The following is a 23,302-nucleotide window of genomic DNA, read 5'->3' as shown; positions in this document are numbered from 1 at the left end:
AAAATAACCAGGCTAATTTTAACTGCTGAAATACGGATTCAAAAGTATAATTACAGTCACCCAGGTATGAAATTGTAGCCATTTTAATCAACTTCTTACCTTTTGTCCCCCATTTTCTCTTAGGTGGCTAAGCAATTGCAGCCTTCAGTTGTGTGGATTGGAGACACAGAAAAAATATTTTGTAAAGCAGTGCCAAAGGCTGGAGAGGTGAGTTGCTCTCTTTATTTCAGGGCAGGTAATTTTTCCTGCTGCATTTACAACTGACACAAAGGAACAAGTGTATTTCTTAGCTTAGCACATACCAGTGTGACCAGACTTGTCAAAGCTTGCTTGATAATAGCTTGTCTCACTAACATTTTTTTCTTTAAAGAAAGTCTTGTGACTTCTTAAGAGCCCCCAAGAGGTCACATTTCTCTCCTACACACATATACTTGCTTTATTTAAAAAATAGTCCAGTCACTGCTCATCAGTGCACTAAAAAGAATAATGAAGAGTTTCAAAATATGAGGCAAGAAACTAAAAGTTAAGATGACGTTAAATTGTTCAGCTCTATTAATTTGAGAAATTGAATGGAGCCAAAGTGAAAATAAAGTAACAAGGATAAATTTCCACTGTGAAAACAAAGAGCCTATGTTAAATAGTTATGTTTACAGATTATTTTCTTTGGGCTCCCAAGAGTCCTATTGCCATTGCTTCTATTCCTTTCTCCCTTGTGCAGCTTTCCCACTAGAAAGAAAATTAAAACACTACCCAGTAGGCATAGTAACGCAACCACCACAGCAGAGAGCATTTCACCTGAAATCCTGATTAGATTCATGCTGCTTGCAAAATAACGTACTTGTGAAAAATTAAACCTTTTTTCTTAAAGTGAGTCTTGTGCATTTAGGCTGTGGGATGGGCACAAGCCTGCAGTTTGGAAGACCATCTCAGATGAGACTGTTACCTCTGCGATGGCTGTGTGAGCTGATGGGTGTGCAATAGTTCACGCCCTACATGATCCCCACACCAAAAGTGAACCTTTTCCTTGGGCTCAAACCTCAACAGCAAGTGCAGGTGGGGGTTAAAATTAAGACTAGGGGCCAAAGGTTGCCTGGAGTTCTCATGATCTTTGTCTGCTTTGATTGCCATCAGCGGGGGAAAAGGTCTTCCCGTGCCCACATCAGTCTCTGCCCCTGCTATTGCATCTTGAGACTTGAAGGTATTTAACAAAAGATCTCTTGCGGTCTTGATGGGAGTGAAGAGCTCCAGGCTTGAAATCACTCATGTCCAAAATAGTTCATAGCATAACCCATATTTGGAGCCAGAGAGCATGAAATGGGAGGGGCAGGCAGTAGTAACTGGCCATCTGGGGAGCCTTCCTTAAGAAGGCTGGAAATTTGGAGATGAGCTAAGTTCAGCCCTCAGAGGAAGCCAAAGTGAGCAGAAGTCACTTTACTCATCCCAGCATGACATTTCTAGACATTCACATGACTGTGAACCCAGTAAAAAGTAGCCTTAAGTTCTTCAAATACCCACTAGAAAAGTAGCCTCTCCAGTCCTCCCTAGAGGTTGCAAAGCAGTCAAATGCCAAATATGTTATGGTAATCCAGTCGCCAAGGATGATGTGCAAACAGTTCAGCCACTCAGTTAAACAAATAGGGGTCACCTTCACAATTCACCTCACTTGTCCAGCTCAGGTCCATATGGTGGCTGAAATCATAGCTTGCCTTTTCAACAGCCCTTCGTACTACTGACACATTTCTTTCAAAGTGGAGGAGATATTATTAGCTTTCAGGACAGAGCCCTGAAATGTGCGCTATGGACACACATTGGTTTCACAAGCATAACAGGAGCTGCTGACACATTAATGACCATCTGAGTTAGTAGGCTTAACATGAATGGAGCGTTTAACTTGTCTCTGTTGCTGGTTCAGTCACTCAACATTTTAAAATTAAGATTCCTACAAGCTGAGCAATGCACACTTGTTGCAACCAACTCTAGATCAGTGGGAATCCTTGAATATCATCATACCAAAAAGTTATGTTCTAAATGCAAGGGATAAATTAGGACTCATTTTCATGAGTAAGAGGTGAAACGGGAGTCAGACAGTTGTTTTAGAAACCCACTGCAACTCCTGATAGAATCAGTTTTTCCAGCAGAAGATATACTGCAAGCCCAGAAAACACAATGTCTCTCTTGAAGCAACTATTACTTATCAGTCGCTTAAGTGAGATGAGATTCCTCTGCCCTCCAACCTCCAAACCTAGAATATTTTGGTAATTGTCATTTTTCTGGAAATATTGATGTCTCAAAACATCTTAGAAAACATTTGCACTTCCAATACACACAAAGAGGGGAAATTTGAAGTCTATGAGCAGCGATACATAAATCAGACTAATTTAACCAGCATAAAAGGTGTTAAAGGAAATCCACATTTCAGCAATTGCTGTGACAAGATCTCCCTAGGAGAACAAAGTTGACACAGTTGGCTTAAAAATTCCAAGGTAGATATGTAACACAGCAGCTTGTTAAATCAGAGAAGCCAAGTTCATTACCAAAAGCTTCCCAACGAGGTAACAGCAAAGAGCTTGTGGTTTGAAGTCCTGCCCTCAGACAGCAAATACACTGTTTACATGTAGAGAGAGTAACAGCCTTTCTTTCACAGCAAGAGAAGAGTCAAGAGTTCTCCTCTGCACCAGGGCAGACCTACCGTGCTTACAAGGCATGTTCTTGGGGAGCGAGTGCAGGCATCCCACTCTTCTGGGAGCACTGGGATCTAAGTGGGACCTAGGGCTAAGACACACTCAACTCATTATCGCAATTAAGCAATTGGCAAACTTACAAAGGTGCATAGTATAAAGGTGCATGAGAATAACAGAATGGGAAAACAAAGACAAGTTTAGCTAGAAAAAAACTTATGACTCTACCCCAAGATTTTTGGGATTTCTTATTGATTTCCCAATTTCCCCTCCTCTGTAGCTTTCACTCCAAAGACAAGAGCTTTGTCTCCTTTGTCAGCTGTCTGCTACTGCAGACCACAGAAAAATTGGATCACAAATGTTGCACATGCCATGCAGTGTTTATTACTGCCTCTCAGCTGAGAAGGGTTGCAGGACATAGTTTCTTATTGACATTAGGGAAGGCAGATCTGAAAGTGAAGCTCAGGTTTATAGGGAGCTGCCTGCTTTATAGGTAGATGACAAGGTGATCTAGAGATTGAAGTTTAAGTGAATGTTGGTGAAGGCTCCAGGGAGGCCTTATAGTGTCCTCCCAGTACTTAAAGGGGGCCTATAGAAAAGATGGGGACAGTCTTTTCAGCAGGGCTTGTTGTGACAGGACAAGGCGCAGTTTTAAGCTAAGAGGGGAGATTTAGACTAGATAGGAGGAAGAATTTTTTTTTTAAATAAGGGTGGTGAGACTCTGACCCAGGTTGCCCAGAGAGGTGGTAGAAGCCCCATCTCTGGAAACATTCCAGGTAAGGCTGGACAGGGCTCTGATCAACCTGCTCTAGCTGAAGCTGTCCCTGCTCACTGCAGGGTGGTTGGACTGGATGACCTTTGAAGGTCCCTTCCAACCCAAACCATTCTATGGCTCTATGACTTGGATATTAAGTCTCAATCATTTCTGAAAACAGTCTTCCAAGTCATTAGACTTCTCTAATACACTGTCGTAATCCAGTTATTCACTTACAGCTTTATTAACAGTAGAGTGACACCACAGTAACTTGATTAAGCTTCTCCAACCAATACTCACCTGAACTTTATCAAGCATAGCCGTCCAGTAGCAGGTTTTGATCAATACCCATCTGTTTTGTAAATAGTAGGTAAATATTCATTCTCAAGTCAAATATTAAATTATTGCAAATAAATTAATCCTGAGTTCAAAGAGCTTGTGGTCTCAGAGCCTCAGCAAGTGAGAAATCACAGGAAAAATTAGGGAGTGGATTTTTCACATTTAAACCAGAGTAGGAGCTGGCAGACCATACCCTCCAAGAGCTGGGAGGATTTCAGACTAGGTTACGCACCCTGGCAATTTCTCCCTCTGTTAAGGTTCATCAGGTCACAGGTCCAAGCAACATTTCTCCTTGAACTGGAAATCAGGATTTCTGAGTTGTTGCCTTCCTGCTTTTTCAGGACCAGCAAATTCTATAGTGAAAGCCACTAGCACAAATTCACAAATACATAAGCAGAAATCAAGTGTTTACCCGACCTTCTAAAGACAGAGGCCTTCTACTTAGGTTGAGCACCTAGCCTGCTTACATTAAATGCAACTAGACTACTAAGAAAGCACGAAATCCTGTTGTATTATACAGCATGTCTACAGTGTCACTTTGTGACCTCTCCGCTGTCTGTATCAGTAACAACTCTTTCCTCCTTGTATTTACATGTACACACTGAAGACTAACCCAAAACGACTGGCGGAGTTCCTCCCCAAATTCCTTAAGGCTTTGAAAGCACAGGACAGAGTGCTGCTAGTGGGAACCTCCAACCGTCCCTTCGACGCTAATCTTAAACCTTTCTGCAAAGTTTACCAAAAAATCATTCTGATTCCTAGGCCTGACTACGCTTCGAGATTTGGCAAGTATTTCAAGTCATCCTGATGACTGCTACTGTGTAAAATCCATGTTTCTGGTTATCCTCAGAACAGACTTTGAAGTCAATTCGTACACCAGGTACATCTCAACTGCTGAAAAATTCAGGATACAGGCTACCCCAAAGTTCAAATAATAAATGTAGAAGTTGGGAGAAGAGTTTGGCATACTGTTCAGCAGTGATTAACATTCTTCCACAAGTTGTTCAGTGTGCACTAAGTTCAGCCTAAGCTGTTTCTTCCCTGTATGAAGATTAAGATTCTATTTCAGTGCACATTTCCTATTTTAAGCCTTTCTGCCACACACACACCCCACACACACCCTCCAGGGGTTCTGAATTTGTTATTCCTATTTGAATCACCTTGACATCTACAATAGCTCAACATTGATTAAGAAATGCTCCAAATTAAGCTTAATAATGGGAATCAATTACTAAAAGAAAAATGGTGGTTTGTCCACTTCCTCCAGAAGTGCCTGGTAGAAGGGCTTTTGTTCCCAGAAATACACTTTTTTCCCCTGTGTTATTATTACAGGTATAGAATCACAGAATCATTTTGGTTGAAAGAGACCTTTACGATCAAGTCCAACCATTCCCCCAGCACTGCCAGGTCACCACTAAACCATGTCCCTTAGCACCACATCAACATGTCTTAAATCTGTCCAGGGACGGGGACTCCACCACTCAGCCCTGAGCAGCCTGTGCCAGGGCTTGTCAACCCTTTCGGGCACGAAATTGCTCCTCATGTCCAACCTAAACCTTCCCTGGCACAACTTGAGGCCACTTCCTCTTTTCCTATCATTCATACCCCTGTATCATGTGGTTTAATACACTTTTCTGGATAATAAAGACTCTGGACACAGTGACTCATGACCAGGGGGGCTGTTTAGGTTCAGTCTAAAGATAATGTGGAAAAAAGTTTCAGGCTAGTCAGAATGGCGCCAAACACTTCAAGTTACAACTGTCAACAGTGCGCTGCTACCAGCGGCTCCAAGCGCAAATATCCCTATTAATCACCACATCAAGGAAAACAGATTCCCTTCATGCCCTGATCTCCAATAGATCATGTCATGGAAGAATACAGTAATAAAGGAAACCCCATCCAGTTCAGGGACCTCGCTACACAGTGATACCTTGACTACAGTATTGCTCCACATAGTCACCATATTACAAAAATCATGCAACTGTATTTTGAAGCCCAGTTTCATGCTACCTTTGAAGGAGGCAGCCAAGGTACTGAGATGATGCATGTTTGGGAAAGCTCAAGACAGGTTTTGACCACCTAGCACATTGTAAATCTCTCCCACATTCAGTAATTTTCATCGCATGGATGGGAAATGGCCTCTAAGCAAGCTAACATGTGTTTCATGTTATGTTACAGCTCTGATAAATTGCTAACAGATAAAGGACATGAATGAGACCTAGAGAAAGGGGGTGATAGCAGCTGAATTGAGCTGTGTTCACTTCTGGGGATTGAACTGTCGCATTCTGGCTTTCTCACCACTGATTTGGAGTCAAAAAAAAAAGGCTAGCTGAAGGGATATCTGCTGCAAACTTAAGAATGCCCCAAGAAGTTAACTCTAGGCGGTTTAGAGATTAAACTTGTAGCTTTAAGTCTTTGTCATTGTCCCATTTAAGACAGTGCCCAGCTTGTTCTTTAGCTCCAACCTTCCCTGAAGTTCATTTGATCTTTACAGTACAAAGTACTCGCCTTCCAATCCTGGAAATTTTCAGTGCCTGACACCCAACTTGAGAACTAAAGAAACTTGTTTTGACAGAAAAGCCATGAGATAAATATTCATAGCCGCAGTGCACAGCTACCTGTCTGCTGCAACCCTCCCTTTTGTTACAAACCAGAGAATTCCAATCTATGCATGATGGAAACAGTCAGCAGACAATGGAAATCATTGAACTGGAAGATTCATGATCCTATACTGGTTTCTTGCTATTAATCACCTAGCAAGTCAGTACCTCGTATTACATATGATCCCACCTGCAACAGAAGCTGCAGCGCACAATATATGGCTGCGCAGAAGTAATGCTTGCTGTGGCGTGCATCAATTCCTCTTATGAATTAGTGACTCAGCCAATAATTATTGAGCACAGATATAATTCAAGTGGAAGATCACGATTTGCCTGAGTGAAAAACGTAGTACAAAGTTGTCAATAGTTATGGGCACGAGCCCATAGTACAAAGTTGTCAATAGTTACAGGCATGAGTCTGTAGTATCAACATTGCAATCGAAGGGAGAATAAGGCAGGTTTTCTCCATTACATGACTGCCCCGGCATCCGGTATCGCTGTCTTTCCATCCAACATTTTCACACTGCATATGAGCATTCAAACACACAACACTCAAATCACTGATTGTCTGTCTCATTCACGTACCTTTTTAATCTCTATGCAGAATACTTCCTGGGTTTTTTCAGATGTTTTCATATAAGGCTTTAAAGGAAAGCGTGGTGAGATGGTACTAAGTTTGTCCAAGACAGACTGTTACTTCACATTAGATAAACCAAGAGATATTATTACTCCTATTAATTTATTTTTAGAAGCAAGATCTCAGGCACTTCATACATTAAGAAAACCTTCCTGTCACAGAGGTTCCCAGGTAAAAGTTGCACACATGTTCACCATTTAAATAACAAGCAAAATGCCAACCACAGAAATTTACACCTGGCCTTTGCAACACGTGTTTGCAGAACTGGAAGCCTTTGACTTTCAAACCAGACACTTGAGTCCCCATAGCAGCCCTCAGGAGTAGCCTGTGATGAGGGTCATAGGAATAAAAACAGGCTATTAATACAGGTACTTAACTCTGCACACCCCAGTGGAAACATTCTGGACAGGTTCTGTGTCTGTGTATACACCCAGGTGTATTTAAGTAGTCCTTTCATTTTCACACACACATGTGCACTTCATGGTATGTTTCCTTAATGACTTTCTGAAAAGTACTGAGTGGAAGCCAACAAATGATCACTAGTGGTTTAAGAACAGGTGTGCCTAAAGGCCTCTATACTGAAATTTGTGGATGAAAGAAACACAAAACAAACAAAAAATTAATCTTGGCTTTCCTGACTGACATCCCTTATTTTCCCATTTCAGTTTCAAAATGCAGAAATTTCTCCTGCTTTCTTTAATGCACATCTTTGGCATTCTCTCTCTTTCTGTGTCCTGACAAACAGTTTTATGGAAACATATCATCCTGCAGAACGGTGGAGTGATCACCAACTTGCTGAACATAAGCTGCCTAGCGAAGGTGTCTGATGGTTTCACCCAGGGACACATTGTCCAGGCAGTGCAAGCTGTCCTGAGCGAGCTACGAATCCTGCAGATGACCAGGAAACCACTGAGCACTGACGAATTCCTGGCTTCTCTGGCCACACAGGACCCAGTGTACAAAGAAGAGGAAGAAACATTTAAGGTGACATTAAGAGCTGTTAACTGGCTGTCTTCCATCATCCCCTGCCATGTCCTTGTCCAGGCACATTTGATCTAGAGACCTGCTAATTCTGCGGATGAGTTGGCACATCACTATTTGAATGATGATGTTCAATGGCACCAAACACCCATCTCCCCCATTTTGAGACGTTTGGCAGCCCAGGCTGCTGGGCAGCCGGACACGCCAGGCAAACGGTCATTATTACAGGCAGCAGCTCTGCACAGGCAACACGCCTGGCATACGCACCGCTGAACCTGCGGTCTGTGCCCAGCTTGTGCTGAACCAAGCAGCCTTCACGTAAGTAAGCACAGGTAAATTCTGCGGGTGCCGCTGGTACCATGCATTGGTGCTTTTCTCTTCAGAGCTGACATGGTCAGCAAGCCTGCCTGTATTATCTTGAGAAGGCACAAAACCTGGACCTGTGGAACATTCCACATAGGGATCGAGTTCTAAGTCCTTATTGTAAAATATTCCAAACAAGAATTTTCATGTAAGTTTTCATTTAAGGGTTAAAAAAAAAACTTAGTTTTTGCCTCAAACCCCATCCCTCAGGATAATAATCTCCCCACCCTCAGGGTAATAAAATCCTGAAGGCAAAATCCAGTGTGTTCAAGGCATAGTACACGTACCTCAGATTTACAAGGATCACCCTGCAAACAACTAATTCCCCACGTAGCTGAGCAGTAATTACTCTTTCTTCCTATAAACTAGGATTGTCTTTATGTAGTGGTTAATTCTGCTTTCACTGTATTGCTTTTGATTTTCCTATTGATGAGAACAGTTTATCAGCTTAAGTACAGGTCTGCAATTTATTGACTGTAGTGACATCAGTGTGGCATAGGGGCAGCTGAACTGGACTTGAACTGCAGCACTGCAGTTAAGCAGCACTGGTAACTAGAAAAAAGACACAACACTTGATTAAGGCACTTCAGGCCTGCAAAATGCTAGTAAAAGCCTTGACCACTGAACAGGAAAAGCACACTGTGTACCAAGGAGCTGCAGGCAGCCCACACTGGGGGCTCCAGATGGAGTAAGGGTTGTGTATGAAGCCAAGAGGCCCTGCAAGAGTTCTCAGTGCTATACTCCCTGAATTTCTACCCAGACCTACTTATAAACCATCCAGTTCTGGCTGAAAGGTTCCCTTTTCTTTCTGCTCTTCAAATCCACTCTGGTTTGAATCCCCATATGACCTCGCGCTATAAACAGGATGAGGTTTCCAACAACTTAGTCCAAGTCTTCTTCTACCAGTAACCTAATGATAATGCCTATTTCTTCCTGCCCTGCTGAATGCTTTCCAGTTTCCATTTAGAGCCATTTGGCTCATCAACATAAGCAGCATTTGTGATATTTGGCAAATTACTCTTTTTTCCTCATGCTTCCTATCTAAACCAGTATCTTTCCTCAGGGAAAGGCTAATGGTTCAGTGTTACAGGAAAGAAAAAACCCCTGATCATTCCTACCTCCAAGAAGTAATCCATTTGTACCCTGAAACATGAGAGCTAGCATTTAGTGCGGGTTTAACTTAAAAATATTATTCCACTTGCTATAAATGTGCCTGTTCTGTACAGCACAAAGTATGCAGGCAGCACTTCATTTTGAACACTGCTGAAATGATACTGTCTTCAGTGTCCCATCACAATCATTTTCTTGCATTAATTGCAGCCCTTAAGAAAGTATTTCCTTTTATCTATTTTAAATTTGTTTCCCTTAAATGTCATGGAATCTTGCCCCAGCACTTCTAATGTGGTACAGGGGAAGAGGATTCTCAAAATGGCCTCGTGCATTAATTAACTCCAGTATCTCCATCTCTTCTCACACAGAAGGCCCTCTTCCTGAGCCTCTAATCACTGCCGTCACTGGACCTTTTCTGTTGCTTTGTCCTTTTTGAAATGGGGTGGCTAAAATGCTTCCGAGTGAAGATTAGTGCTCTGATGAATCTTTGATTTCTATTCACTGGAAACATGAATCTCCCTGTATGACATTTATATTCTACTAGTGTTCCAAAATGAATATAAATAATGCAAAATTTGTGATAATGTGATTTCCTCATTCAATTTACTCAAGTTTCTGCCCCAATTATACATTCACATTCTTGAAATTATAAATTATTGCACCAGTGTGCAATACAAATCTGGAAATAGCAGTAGTCCTAGAGGAGCACCAGGCAGTCCTGCAAGCCACCAGTTCTGCCTGGCAGCAGCTGGTACCAAGTACTTACAATATGTAAGAAAATCCATACCTAAGACTGTGGACATCATTCCTCCAACAAGCAAACGTGTTAACTCTGATCCATCACTTACTGTCAGTAACTTACATGCCGCATTCAGATGCTAGTGCTTTAGTGAGAAATCTGCTTTTATTTCAACCATGTGGGCTTCCTTGGTTCCACATAACAGTTCCACCAACTGAAGAGTGAAAAGCAGCTGACACTGCATGCCAACGGGCAGGTCATTTCTGTGCATTGGAATGTATGCACAAAGAAACGGGGAGAGAACAAGAGAAGACATCATGCCACATGCAGCAGAGTCCTTCACCAGCAGGGCAGAAGCAGCAATAAGATGATTTCCCCAGTCCATACCAAACAGAGCTTTCCACTCTACCAAGCTCCCAGCAAGCTTGTGGCGGGGGTTTGTTATTCTTCCTATCTTCCAGCTGAGGTCTGGAAACACTGTACCGAGGACAACAACCCTGGAGGGAAAATAGAATTTCTATGGCCTCATGACCTATCATACATGAAAGGCCAGAGACATTGCTTGGTTGCTATCTGTTGCTGGGAAAATCAACTCCTCCCTCAGCCACCACCTTGTCTTTCTTATCCCACTCAACTGAAGGACCAGGAACAGCCATCTTTCCATCCCAGCCGTCTCTTGTCCATGACACAGGAGTAGCTTGGCCTGAGACCTTCTTTAAGACGGCAAAATTCAATTGCCCACTGAGGTATTGAGGGCCATGGGGTTCCTCCTGAACACCTCCCATGACACCATCCTGACACAGATGAGGCCACATGATGTTCTCATCAGTGGAATCAAAGCTCTTGGAGGGGTGCTCAGCTGTTTGAGGCAATTAGAGATCACAGTGGTAGGGCTGCCCAGCATCCAGCCAAATATTTGACAGCTGCCAGACTTGACCTAACCTGCTGACAGCATTTAATCTGCAAGACAAGAGATCCAAATAGGGTGCCTGTCATCAGCCCCCTTCTGGGACCCAGGGGAAGCCTTTAAGAAGCATGACACTAGGAAGGACTATCTGGGCTGAGAGAAAAACAAAGGGTTTTCTTCCCTATACACTTACAATACAGCATGAGAAAGACATGGACCTGTTAGAGCAGGTCCAGAGGAGGGCACAGAAATGATCGGAGGGATGGAGCACCTCTGCTGTGAGGACAGGCTGAGAGAGTTGGGGTGGTTCAGCCTGGAGAAGAGAAGGCTCCAGGGACACCTTAGTGCAGCCTTCCAATACTTAAAGGGGCCTGTAAGAAAGATGGGGACAGACTTTTTAGCAGGGCCTCTTGTGAAGGACAAAGGGTGGTGGGTTTAAACTAAAGGAGGGAAGATTTAGTCTGGATATAAGGAAGGCATTTTTTTATGCTGAGGGTGGTGAGACACTGGCCCAGGTTGCCCAGAGAGGTGGTAGAAGCCCCATCCCTCGAAACATTCCAGATCAGGTTGTTTGGGGCTCTGAGCAACCTGCTCTAGTTGAAGGTGTCCCTGCTCACTGCAGGGTGGTTGAACTAGATGACCTTTGAAGGTCCCTTCCAACCCAAACTATTCTGTGATGCTGAGTACCTCTTCTCCCAACTACTTCTCTTGCTGCTGCCTGCAACACATACAGGAAAACTGGAGAAGGCAAATTCCTAGGGGTAGCCTCACCAGGCTAAAGCTGGAGGCAGTGTTTTGGCTGGATCATATGGAAAAGACAATCTTCACAGGATGCCACGTTGGTAGGAAAGTTGAAGACAACAGGGGCCCAAGCAGAGGAGACACAGCTGAGGCATAAACAGTGTTCTGTGGTCATAGGAAAGACATTCATTCCTGGCACAGCACATGGATGAATACAGTCAAGGAGGAAGATATTTTATCAATCATGTCAACACCTAGTGGCATTTTAATCCCTGGTGTAGGCAGGTCTGTGTAGATAAAGGTTCCCATACGTACAAATGGGGAGAGACTAATTCCTACACAGTACTAACTTCAGAGCATTGCCTTCTTCACATTATTTTCACATGGCCTAGAACTGCCTTGTTAACATGACAGTCCAGGAGCTCAGCAAGTCTGCAGAGCAAGTGTACCAAAATCATTCACAGGTCACAGGACTGTGAACAGGCACCTGAAAGCAATAAACAGGTTTTTAATGTTTGAGGTTTGTTTTGCTCCTTAAGCTCTCTCATTGAAATAAAAACTGTCCAAATCAATTTGCGGAGACATGAAAAGTACATGCATTGTCTGTTGCCAGGTTTCAGCCCAGAGGGAGCTTTGACAAGAGCTGTGTACCTCAGAAACAGGGCTGATCCTAGAAATTCTAACATTTCCATAACTATAGCAACACAAATGGCCCAGCTAAGTATTCCTGTTAATGAGACACAGTTCAAGCAAGCAATTGCTGTACTTCCTGTTATAATAATGTTCTCCAGAGATCTGAGGATTTCAGATTTTATTTCTGCTTCTCCACAAACCAACCAGGATTTTCAGAGTTCCAATTTTTTTAAGGAATGCTCCATTGTGAAAAGTTGAAGTGGTTGGTTTTGGTTTTTTTTTTGGGGGGGGGGGGGGGGTTTGGGGGTTTTTTTTTTTTTTTTTTAATACAAAAAAAAAAAAAAAAAAAAAAAAAAAAAAAACTCTCACAACAAACAGGGGGGGGGGGGTTGTTTGGGGTTTTTCCACCCCTTTTCAAGTTTTAGTAAACCGTACACATGCTTTTTGTATCTCCAGGCTTGGTATGCCAAGACACCGCTGGGTAAAGCGCAAATCAGAGCACTGGGAAACGCTGAGAAAGCAGGAAAAGGAAAAACAAGCAAAGGAAAAGGAAAAAACTAACTTGCTTGAGAATTTCATATCCAGCAATATCAGCCACAGCTCTACTTCACTGAAAAGGGGAAGGCATTAGGAAAGCAGACGCATCAGAATAATGCACCCCAAGTTACAGGAATTCTCTTCCCTGGAATACCTTTCTGAATGATTTTTTTAGAAGTTTAAAAAAAACCAGATGAGACACTGATGTAACACATAGCTCTCAGAGGATGAGGAGTTAATGACCACTGACTTGCTCAAGCATTATTTATTCTAAGAGATTTTAGGGGGCAGAAGGGTTCATTACTCAGGGCTGTAACATGCCATCAACTTTTAGGCTATACTCATTTATTTCAGCAAGTAACTCTCCTTAAAAATTGATGTCGCATTAATGTCTTTCATTACTTTAATATCCTATATGCTTTATAAAACTAACTGCTTTATATATCTGTGGGTCTAATGTGTTACAGTTCTCAATAAAACTATTACAGCTATAAAGACCGCTTTTTAATTGCAATGAATTAGAAGACACTTAATGCAATCTACCACAAGCTGAATATTTACATAGCCACACGAGGACCAGCTCTGTTTTGCCTTTTGGTGCCTTATCAGACTAATTCATCTATTTGGATGTTAGCAGAAGGCATTAATAAGCAGAACAAAAGCAAAGCAGTGTGGTGTTCATCTTGGTGGATGCCCTGAGAACCTGTTGTGCAGCAGAAAACATTGCCCCGTTACCTCGTTTTCACAAATAGCAATATAGCTGTTGCTTAAAAGACCCACATGTAGCAGAAGAGCAATCTGCCATAGGCCTGTTGAGCTTTCTAAAAGGTTGTTTCATGCTGTGTTAAACCCAGTCCACCTCAACCTGCTCCAGCTTCTCCTAAATGCCATCCTGCAAGCTCTTTTTAAGTAGCCCACTGGTGAAAGTCTGCCCATTACATTCAGTCCCCATGCATGAAGACTGTGGGAAGTTCTGTGCTTGAGCAGCAAAATTCCTGTGGCAGGAATGTCTCCTGTGAAGGAGGACCTAAGACTCTTGGAGGCAGAGAGTCCCTGATCTTGTGCTTTGATGTAGTATCTCCTCCTCAGAGTGCATTAGGCCTAATACTCAAATATCACTAATAGCAAGTGCGGGAGACTAAACCTTCTCAGAAACACAACTTGCCTAGTAGCCCATGGTAGCTTTTGACAGTGGTTCTCTTGTTACACAGTCTTGGTTGCTCACACACCAGCAATTTTGGGAGCACGGTATTTATAAACAGTGCTTAGAACACCCTAAAGCTTTGGGACATCCTACACAACACTGATGGAGCTGACACCACCTTTGTGTCAAGTACAGGATCTCATTTACCAAGATCTTCAACAAATAAGAGCCACAAATACCCATTTTCACCTCTACCTGCAGCATACCTCTGTCCACTCGTCACGCGTTTAGCTGGAAACACAAGACACACCATCCCCAGGGAGCTGAAGGACCTCTCTATACCTTCACTACAGACAGACTGGGAAGCGTAAGAAGGGCTGCAGTGCTGTAGGAAGCTGCTCAAGTTGCCTCCAGCACAGACCAGGTCAAACTGCCCTTACAGGGAGGACGGACTGAGGAGAGCACATAAAATCATTTAGGTTGGAAAAAGCTTTAAGATCGAGTCCAACCATAAACCAATGTTTGTCTTGCATCAAAATCACACATACTCTGCCAGTCAGAGTTCACTCCAAGCATGGCACTGCTTGCTGCTTGTTAAGATCTTACCGATATGCCTTCTACACTCAAGAGAACAATCACATTTTAAACATTTCTGCACCTTCATACTATCCCAACCCCATACTCCCTCTGCTTCCTCTACAAGAACAGGGTTATTTCATCATAAATATGGTGGCAACCTGCAGAAAATGTGCTTGTACCTGGATGGTCAGTACATAAAATGCTTTAGAACAGAAATCTGCAGGAAGACAAAGCGCCCTCCCAAAAAAAAACTGCTTGAGAAACCTTGCTGGGAAGGGGATGGTACTGAGCCTCTCCTCCTCCTAAGAAATCCCATGAAAAAATATACTCCTGGAAACAACAAAATCTGAACAAAAGCCTGGGAAGATTCCTAGAGACAACTAAACACACAAAATTATTCAAGCTATCCTGTCATTGAGCTCAGCAGAGGGAACTGGATGGCTCTGGTCAATGCAGTGGATTGTCTTCGAGGGAAGACTAGACTGCTGTACAGTACAAGGCTCCCCTGGATTTCATCCTTCCAGCCTCCAGGCTGCATCTCCAGTCCTACCAAGGGGATCCAAACGCAGGAGAGGACATGCTTACTACATCTCCTCCATGCAACACCTCAGGACATTTCTGGCATACAGGTCCTTCCCCTAGCCGTTCCAGCAGTAATCCACCTGCTGGAACCTCATCACCACTCAACACAAGGAACCCCACAAGTATGAGCAGGCAGCCCCTGGATTTGATCGCTTGCAGCAAGGCAGCTACAAATTTTAGCTTTCCTTTCTTTACAGACACCTGGTTGTGGCTGGCTTCACAAATTTGGCAGCACATCCCAGTTAAAAAAAGGTACTCCTCCACTTCACCCTCAGTGAGGAGAGCCAGCCTTTCCAAAGAGGTGGCTAGGTTGGTGTTAAAAACCTTATCTCTGCTCTCATCTGCAAGAAAACTAATTTGGATAATTCTGTCCTCAATCTTGCCGACAGTGGAATACTCCTCTCCACAACAGGTTTGACAGCACAACGTGATGTGATGAAAAGACTGCATTTAGGTTGGACGTAAGCAAGCCCATTAACTAATATTTCAGCAGGTTCAATGCAATCTCAACAGCAAAGCAACACACTGACTGGCACCATCCATCTCCAGGGCATGACTCTGACCCCATGCAGAAAGGATGCATGAGCCTCTCACCATCCCCAGTGTACTTGGCAGGGCAGAAACCTGCAGTTTTTCTCCAGTGTTCACCAGTTTATGGAGAAAAAAAACACTGAGACAATTTATCCTTCAAGTGTACCTTGCAGTGCTGGCTGCTCTCAGTGTAAACTTCATTTCTTGGGGGTTTTTCCCCCCCCCTTACATGGGGATCTGGGAGCCACAGCTATCTACAAACAGTCCTGTGGGGGCAGAGTGGTGACAAAGAGGCAATAAAGCAGACAAACTCTGCCCTGGATGGCCACCAAACTCTCACTCTCCTTCAGAAAGTCCTCTTGGATTGATAGGGAGGGAAAAACAAGAAACAATTTTAATGCACTTATATTATTAGAGAAAGTGCAGCTACTTGAAAATGAAGCCGTTGTACCAAGCAGAGCCAACACACAGTAATTTCAGTGTCAGTGGCTCAACTATTCAATTAAGTGGCCCTGGCTGGATCTGCAAGGCCCATCCTGCTGTGAGGCTAATAGTGCTCTCACAAGGAACACTACTGGAGACGCTGCTCTGCCAGGCCTGGGCAGAGCATCCGTACCCAGAGATATATCACAGGGAAAAGAGAGTTGTGGCCTTACTAGGGCCAGCTGCAGGGCGGTTGCACTCTGTTTTCCAGCCACGGCAATCCCAAAATCTAATGAAGGAGGACAATCCCCTTTGCTACACCCTGTCCCCCACTTAGTTTCCAGCAAGAGGTGAGTTTTGGGGGATGACAGAGAGGGGTACCAGGTTGCTTTGCCTCCCAGTGAGGTGATCCAGAAGCACCAGCAAAGTTGAGAAAAGAAGCCATCATGCTCGTTTATATATGTAAGTGATCTAGAGAATTATTGGCTAAATTATTTAAATGTCCTATTACTATTAAATTACTGGGCATTCATTGTAAGAACAGTCATAATACAGTAACTAATTTGATATTAATGTGAATGTCAGCGTTTCATTGCAGTTATTTTGTACTTCATCATAAGATAATTTACCAATAAATTAATTGGCGTAATTGCTTCCTCCAAACCCAGGAGAACTACGTATGACATGACTTTTTAAAAGTGTTCATGCTCAATCCTCGTCTTCCTGCTTTAACCACACCAAGCAGGAGCCCCTTCTGAAACACTTGGGGAAAAACAGCAGAGGAAGAGGGAGCAAAGTGCAACTTCACTCTCCCAGAGGCAATAAAGTCTTGGCATAACCCTGACCCTGAGGATTTTAGCATGCTTTAAACAGAGCCCCTGAGGCCATGCTTGGAGTAGAAGCCCAGGCTTCATCAGCAGCTTTGCAGGGTCCTGGGTGGCGTGTAAGGAGCACAGCCCCAACACTCAGCCTCCATCCAACACAGGCAAAGTACCTGCGAGACATTCTTGCCCACCTCCCTGTTGTACAAGTTCTCTGCATCACCTTCCCCTCCCCAAAATACCAGTAACCCCCAGTGCCCATCAGCTGGGCATCAGCCAAACCAGATCTGACAGACCTGCTCCTGTTGGAAATAAGTTCCTACCGATTTGCTAGAAGGCAAAAAAAAAGTGCCACAGTCAGGGTTTTGAGTGTGTGGCAGATATCCCACCATCTGATTGAAATCCTTCCAATAAGCCTGAGAAACACAAGCTTTTTCCCACAGCACTTGGAATAGGACGAGTAAGAAACCAAAAACCAAGCACAGCCTTAAGTCCCAAGGCATCACCTCCACACTGCTCTACAGCACCCACCACCCATCCAGGGAAGAGCCCCCCCAGTCTCTCTGCTGCCCCCAGGTGACACCCCTGTTGGGACCCGTGCAGGAGCCACATCTACCTCCTGGCGGCAAGCTCTCGGGGATGCAACTGACCAAAGGCAGGCAGGAGGGTCACACCCTCACAGGGAGGCAGGAGGAAAAAGGGCCCTCACTAGGTAAAAGACGGCAGACACCACCATGAAGTCATGCTTCCGCAATGTGCCTCGGGTATTATTAGGTACCAGGCTTAAGTTGAGCTCTCGGGTTATGCCACTGGGGCCAAACCCTTTAATCAGACACTGTAACTCCTGTTGAAAGCAATGCCAGCCCTCATCTCTAATCCCTGCCCATTTTGGATGAGCTATTTCACCTTGCTAGCCTGTGCTGATTTAGAGAGAGGGTTCCTGGGAATGCCTCTGCCCTCCTGAAAGCCAACTCCTCCAGGGCTGGGATTTTTACAGCCAGCACTGACACTCTCTGGCAACAACAGCAAGTCGCCCAGAGCTTCCACCCCTCATTCCCCAGGAGCTTCAGAAAAGTTTACTGCTGGTTTCTTCTCCAGGAGATGGAAGAAGGTTCCACTGAGAGCACAGTGGGTAAGGACAGCTATTTTTTTTCTTCCTGTTTCTTGGTTTAAATGTTCTTTAATAAATTAACAGGGGCCTTTTGCAAAGCACTGGGAACACATCACACCAGACTCAGTGCTTGGGCACACATTCCACCACCATCAGGGAGAGATCAGCCCAACTGCGAAATGCTGCTAAATCCTTATTTCGGATAATTTGCCCTGGTCCTGGGCATTTGTATCACACGCGCTGGCAAATGGTCCAGCTCCAGGCGGGAGCAGCCCGAGGGGATACATCCCCTCTCAGCACCCCTGGCCAGAGACCAGTCCCCAGCACACGGCGCCTATCATAGCTTATTGTTTAAGTTGCCATCAGAATTAAAAAACAATCCGACAGTTCTCAGCAAAACCCCCTGAATGCAGTAATACAAAGTGAAGCTGACTGTTCTATTAACTCCCATCCTGCATCAGCAATTTTCTAAAGTGCGGAAACATTATAATTGACTTTTCTGCTAGTAGCAAAATGTCATTTTTTTCTTAATACTTCCTAAGTCAGTAATGCATTTCAAAAGCCTCCGATGCCACTACCACAATAGGACTTACAAATTAGCACATTTTTAGCTTTTCATTAAACACAATACCAAAAAAAAGTCTCATCGTATTAGGGTTTCTCTCCTCATTATTGAAAGTACTGCGACTTTGGAACTTCGCGCAGCAAATTATAATGCACTCAGCCTGGGTCCATTGTAAATCAGGGCTTCAAAAAAGGTGTCACGTAGTCGGGCCCTCTTTAAGCACTGAAAATATTGGAGTCTATTTGAAAACGCCTTATGTAGCCTCTCACTAGCCTTGCAAATCATCACAGCACAAGGTAGAGCTTCCTTTTATTTTTTACCTCATGGCATCAAGCCATTTCTATTCCAACCAGAAAAAGAGGATTATTTCTTGCTGGGATTTAAAAAAAAAAAAAGCCCGCCCTACATGTAAGATAACAAGCTGCATAAAATCCCCAAATCATTGAGGGCTCTTGTTCAGCTTTGCACAGCATCCCTCCTCTTCAAGGACAAGGGGATTCTCTAACCGGACCCCCAGCTCGCTGCCCTAGGATGCCAGACTCCACCTTAGGATGCCGCCAGCCAACGATGCTTTTTGGAGGCTAAAACACCACCATAGCGCAATCAAAGGCACGTGGTGCCTACGTGGCTCCGGCTAATTCCCGGCTCCGTGCTGAAGGCTGCTACCCTGGGAGGACACTGCACAAGAAGGGCTGGTTCTTTCATAGACTAGACAAGCACCAGCCCATTTTTGCATCCCTCTGACTCCTGCAAAATCACCACACGCAGCCTCAGTCGGCCTCTGGCATTACTGCCCTCAGCTGGGGTCCCCTTTCTTGGCAAACAGGGAAAACAATAAAGGATGTGCCAGAATGGGAGCAGGGAGAGGCTTCATTGACCAGACAGCTGAACACACCTATAAACTAAAGGCAAGAGAAACATGAAATAAGTTGTTTGCTTCTCAGGAGGGCAGCTGCAAGCCGGCAGCAAGGTCAAGGACATTTCCTAGTTGTCCTCTTCCAGCTCCCTTACTTCAGGGGTCCACTCTGCCTCAGTTTCCCCAACAGGACAAAGGCAACCAGCAACAACACAAGGGAAGTATTAATGCAAACACTGGGAAAAGGTGAAGGACATCTCACAGCACAGCAGCACCTAAACCACACAATAAGCAACAGAGAGCAAGGAACTGGAACGAGAGGGACCTGCAGAGGGGAGCCAGATGAAAAAAAAGCAAACAACAAACTTACCTTGTCTCCCCTGAACAGTCACAGCTTCTAACAGACATAGCTGGTGTAAGGCCACCAGGAAGGAAAAGGACAGAAGAGTGCTGCATTGTCTAAGAAACCCTCCAAAACCCCAGCCAAGAAACAAACACTGAGGAAGTCAGGGGCTGAGGCTTTTATCTGGTGGATCATCTGCAAATGGGAAACCCAGACCTCCTGCTGCCCTCAGAGCAGATGAAACTCATCAGCTGCCGCAACGGGCTACTGCAAACCCAACAGGGCAAGGGGATCATTAAGCCCAAGGGACCTCAGCTGGTTCTCCTCCACCTTTTCTCTAGCAGGTGTCCAGGGTCAGGTCCCAGTGTCACAGCATCTCAGCTGGGTCTAGCACTGGGTAGAGCCTTTTCTAGAGGTTTTCTTCCAAAAGCATGCTTTGGGAGCAAAAATTATGTCGACGATAGCAGTGTGCATACAGGTCCTGAGGGCATGGGGCAAGGCGGTGGGAGGATCTCTGCAAGGTCCTTGCTGCCTCATTGACCCACCATGAAAAGAAGGAAAGGCCCTGTGATGAACAGCCATGTGTGGAGCTGCCACATGGGGTGGGGACGGACATGAAGAGTGGCATATAGGGCCTACTCCACTTCCATTCCCTCCTCCTTCTCCATGCTGTGGGTCTCCAACCCCCTCCACCCAGCTCCTGCTTGTGTCCAGCACAGCCTGGTGGGAGCTTGCACTGGGTGGGGGTTTTCCCAGTTCTCTCAGATGGAGGCACTTCTGGTCTGGGAACAAATCAGCCTAGTCTAGCCACCTCCAGCAGCACTGCACGTCAATAAGTCTTACAGAAGAGGACCAGAGGTGCCAGGTTTCAATTCCAGACACGTTATTTGCCCCAGCTCCTGATGTCATGAGTCGTACAAGGAAAAGCCACCACACCTGCCTACCCAAGGACCCCTTAATCATAGAATCGTTTGGGTTGGAAGAGACCTTCAAGATCATCAAGTCCAATGATATTATTGCTTTCTAAGTAAAAGTAACTCAAGATTGAACTCGAGGAAGAAAAAACAGACACAGGGGAGATAAAATGGTCTGAAATGAGTCAAAACACCAAGAAGGAGTATTTGGAGAGTAAGGGAAAATCTAGGCATCATTAAGACTGGATAAGGCATGAATGGCAAAGCCCTAGTGAAAGCTTGATGAGAGGTGAAGGGTTGGGTGCTATCCTGTCCTCTCGTTAGGAGTAATTGGAGCAGTGAATTAGGATTAGCAGGAGGAGGTAGAAATCATGCAAACGAGCCCTTTGGTCAGCAAAGCCAACAGCCTCATTCAGCACAAAGTTGTCTAAGTTGCACCCATAATTGCTCTAATTAAAGGTGCACTCAGCTCCATCCCAAATGTCTCTGCTCACACAACTCCTGAAAAGCCTCTCACGGCGGGGCCTTTCTCAAGGGAGCGATGGGCAGGGAGAAATGCTAAAATGCCTCAAAATTTGGGGTCTTGGTGACATTGTTTCAAAGCCCAATGGGAGCCTGCGCTGGCATGGTGGCTCCCCATCCCACGTTAGCCTAAAAATCTCAGTAGGGAGCAATCTCTCCTCTCCTGTCATGGTGGGTTGGGGGGGGGCCACACTTGCGAACACAGCATGGTGTCACCTCATAGCCTAAAAACCTGCCCCATCCTTACATCATCTTCTGCAGCCCATCTAGGAGATGCCTCCATCCCTAACCCCTCGAGCAGGTTGCTGCCCTGAGCCAGCATTTTGTGTGAGGCTTACAAAACCATCCCCACTCTATCATCAAGATAAAGCTCTGTTACAGGTTAGGGCTGGGTTGGCCACTTGATGAATGTCAGAAGGTCTCTATTAATGCCCCTCCTTCCCCCAAGGGCAGTAGAAAGGGGATAAGGGAGGGAGACTTATGGGTTGGAAAACAAAACTAAAGCTGCTTTAATGAGAATAATGACAATAAAATGAAATATATACAAACGTACAATACCAATACCGAACCCAACACCCCTGAGGGCAACCATGACACTGTCACCAATGATGTCACCACTGATGCTACGGGTAGACACTGAGGAAGGCCCAATCTAGGCTCTGCAGCTGGATTTTGGAACTGGATTTGGGAACGCACAGATTAGGATTGAAGGCAGAATAGAGAGTCATCCTCAGACTTTGGCCATTGAAGAAGAGAGGCTGACCCTTGTGATCCCTCAGCTTTATATCAAATATGACGTCTGTGGGATGGAGCACCTTGCTGGTCTGTTCAGGGTCACCTGTCCTGTCCGCTCCTCCCCGCAGGAGCAGCCTCTCACTGCACCTCAACATGGTGCACAGGATTTAGCAGTGACCTTGCTCTGCACAGGAGCAAGTGTCAGCGAGAGCCTTTCTGCATCCCCGTCCCTGTTAGTGACTGTAAACATCCAGCACTGTCACTGCTAGACGCAGTGACTGGCTGCAAAAATAATGCCGTTAACTCTAGACAGTGCAGTCAGTTAGAAGAGACTGAGATGAACAGAACTAGTTCTATTCTAACTCAAACAAGGATTAGTGTCTGTAACCATCCAGCACTGTCACTGCTAGACGCAGTGACTGGCTGCAAAAATAATGCCGTTAACTCTAGACAGTGCAGTCAGTTAGAAGAGACTGAGATGAACAGAACTAGTTCTATTCTAACTCAAACAAGGACAAGCTCCTTGTTCTGGGATGTCTCTGACCTGCTGGTGACATGCCACCCACCCCAGCAGGCAATCACCCCCCTCCACCCGCTAATGAAGCCCATCGTGGGGAGATGTTGGGAGCAGCCCAAAGCCCTGGCCCCCTGTGTTGCCTGTCTGAGCCAGCCTCCACGTTCAGACGGGAAACTCCTCGGCATCGCAGCTCAAGGCAGGCAGGGGATGCGGCAGCAGGGGCGATGTGCTGACAGCTCACCCCACCAGCTGCTTTCGGTGTGACGGATGGTCCGGGTGCCCCCAGAACCAGCTGCCTCATCCCACCGTGGCAGCAACCTGTAATTTCCAAGGTGGTGTTTCCAGCCCATACCCTGCAAGTGGTGCGAAGTGGGGAATGAAGGCAGAGCCGAGCAGGCAAACCAGATGGCCCTCCTGTTAAAGTGCAGCTGTGCCAAGGAGAGGTCATAGCCGTAATGAATGGGGCTGAGTCCCCACTAATTAATGCTGACAAGCAAAGTTCAGATGTGTCCACTGCTAAGGAATAAATCAATCCCCCAGGAATGGATATGGCCAATGAGGAACAGTTGAGTTTGTTCTTCTGCATCCCAGAGGGCAAGCAATTATCTCCGTAACTTTCTAGTTAGGGTGTACTTGGGAA

General features: G+C 45.0%; 1 protein-coding gene across 1 annotated transcript in view; it reads left to right on the top strand.

Moving 5' to 3' along the window:
* IQCA1 (IQ motif containing with AAA domain 1) overlaps positions 1–12,963 on the top strand; it is a gene marked incomplete at its 3' end in the record, with an annotated part of 97,501 nt that extends 84,538 nt beyond the window's left edge. The window contains exons 15-19 of the mRNA XM_010144561.1: positions 124–207; positions 371–373; positions 4,379–4,556; positions 7,754–7,992; positions 12,939–12,963. Coding sequence (XP_010142863.1) covers positions 124–207; positions 371–373; positions 4,379–4,556; positions 7,754–7,992; positions 12,939–12,963 — 529 coding nt within the window. The remainder of the gene's footprint in view (positions 1–123; positions 208–370; positions 374–4,378; positions 4,557–7,753; positions 7,993–12,938) is intronic.
* Between the last annotated feature and the right edge of the window lie 10,339 nt (positions 12,964–23,302).

This window comes from Buceros rhinoceros, unplaced genomic scaffold (genome assembly GCF_000710305.1).
Source record: "Buceros rhinoceros silvestris isolate BGI_N320 unplaced genomic scaffold, ASM71030v1 scaffold9461, whole genome shotgun sequence".
NCBI lineage: Eukaryota > Metazoa > Chordata > Aves > Bucerotiformes > Bucerotidae > Buceros > Buceros rhinoceros.
This window is presented reverse-complemented; position numbering and strand designations above follow the sequence as displayed.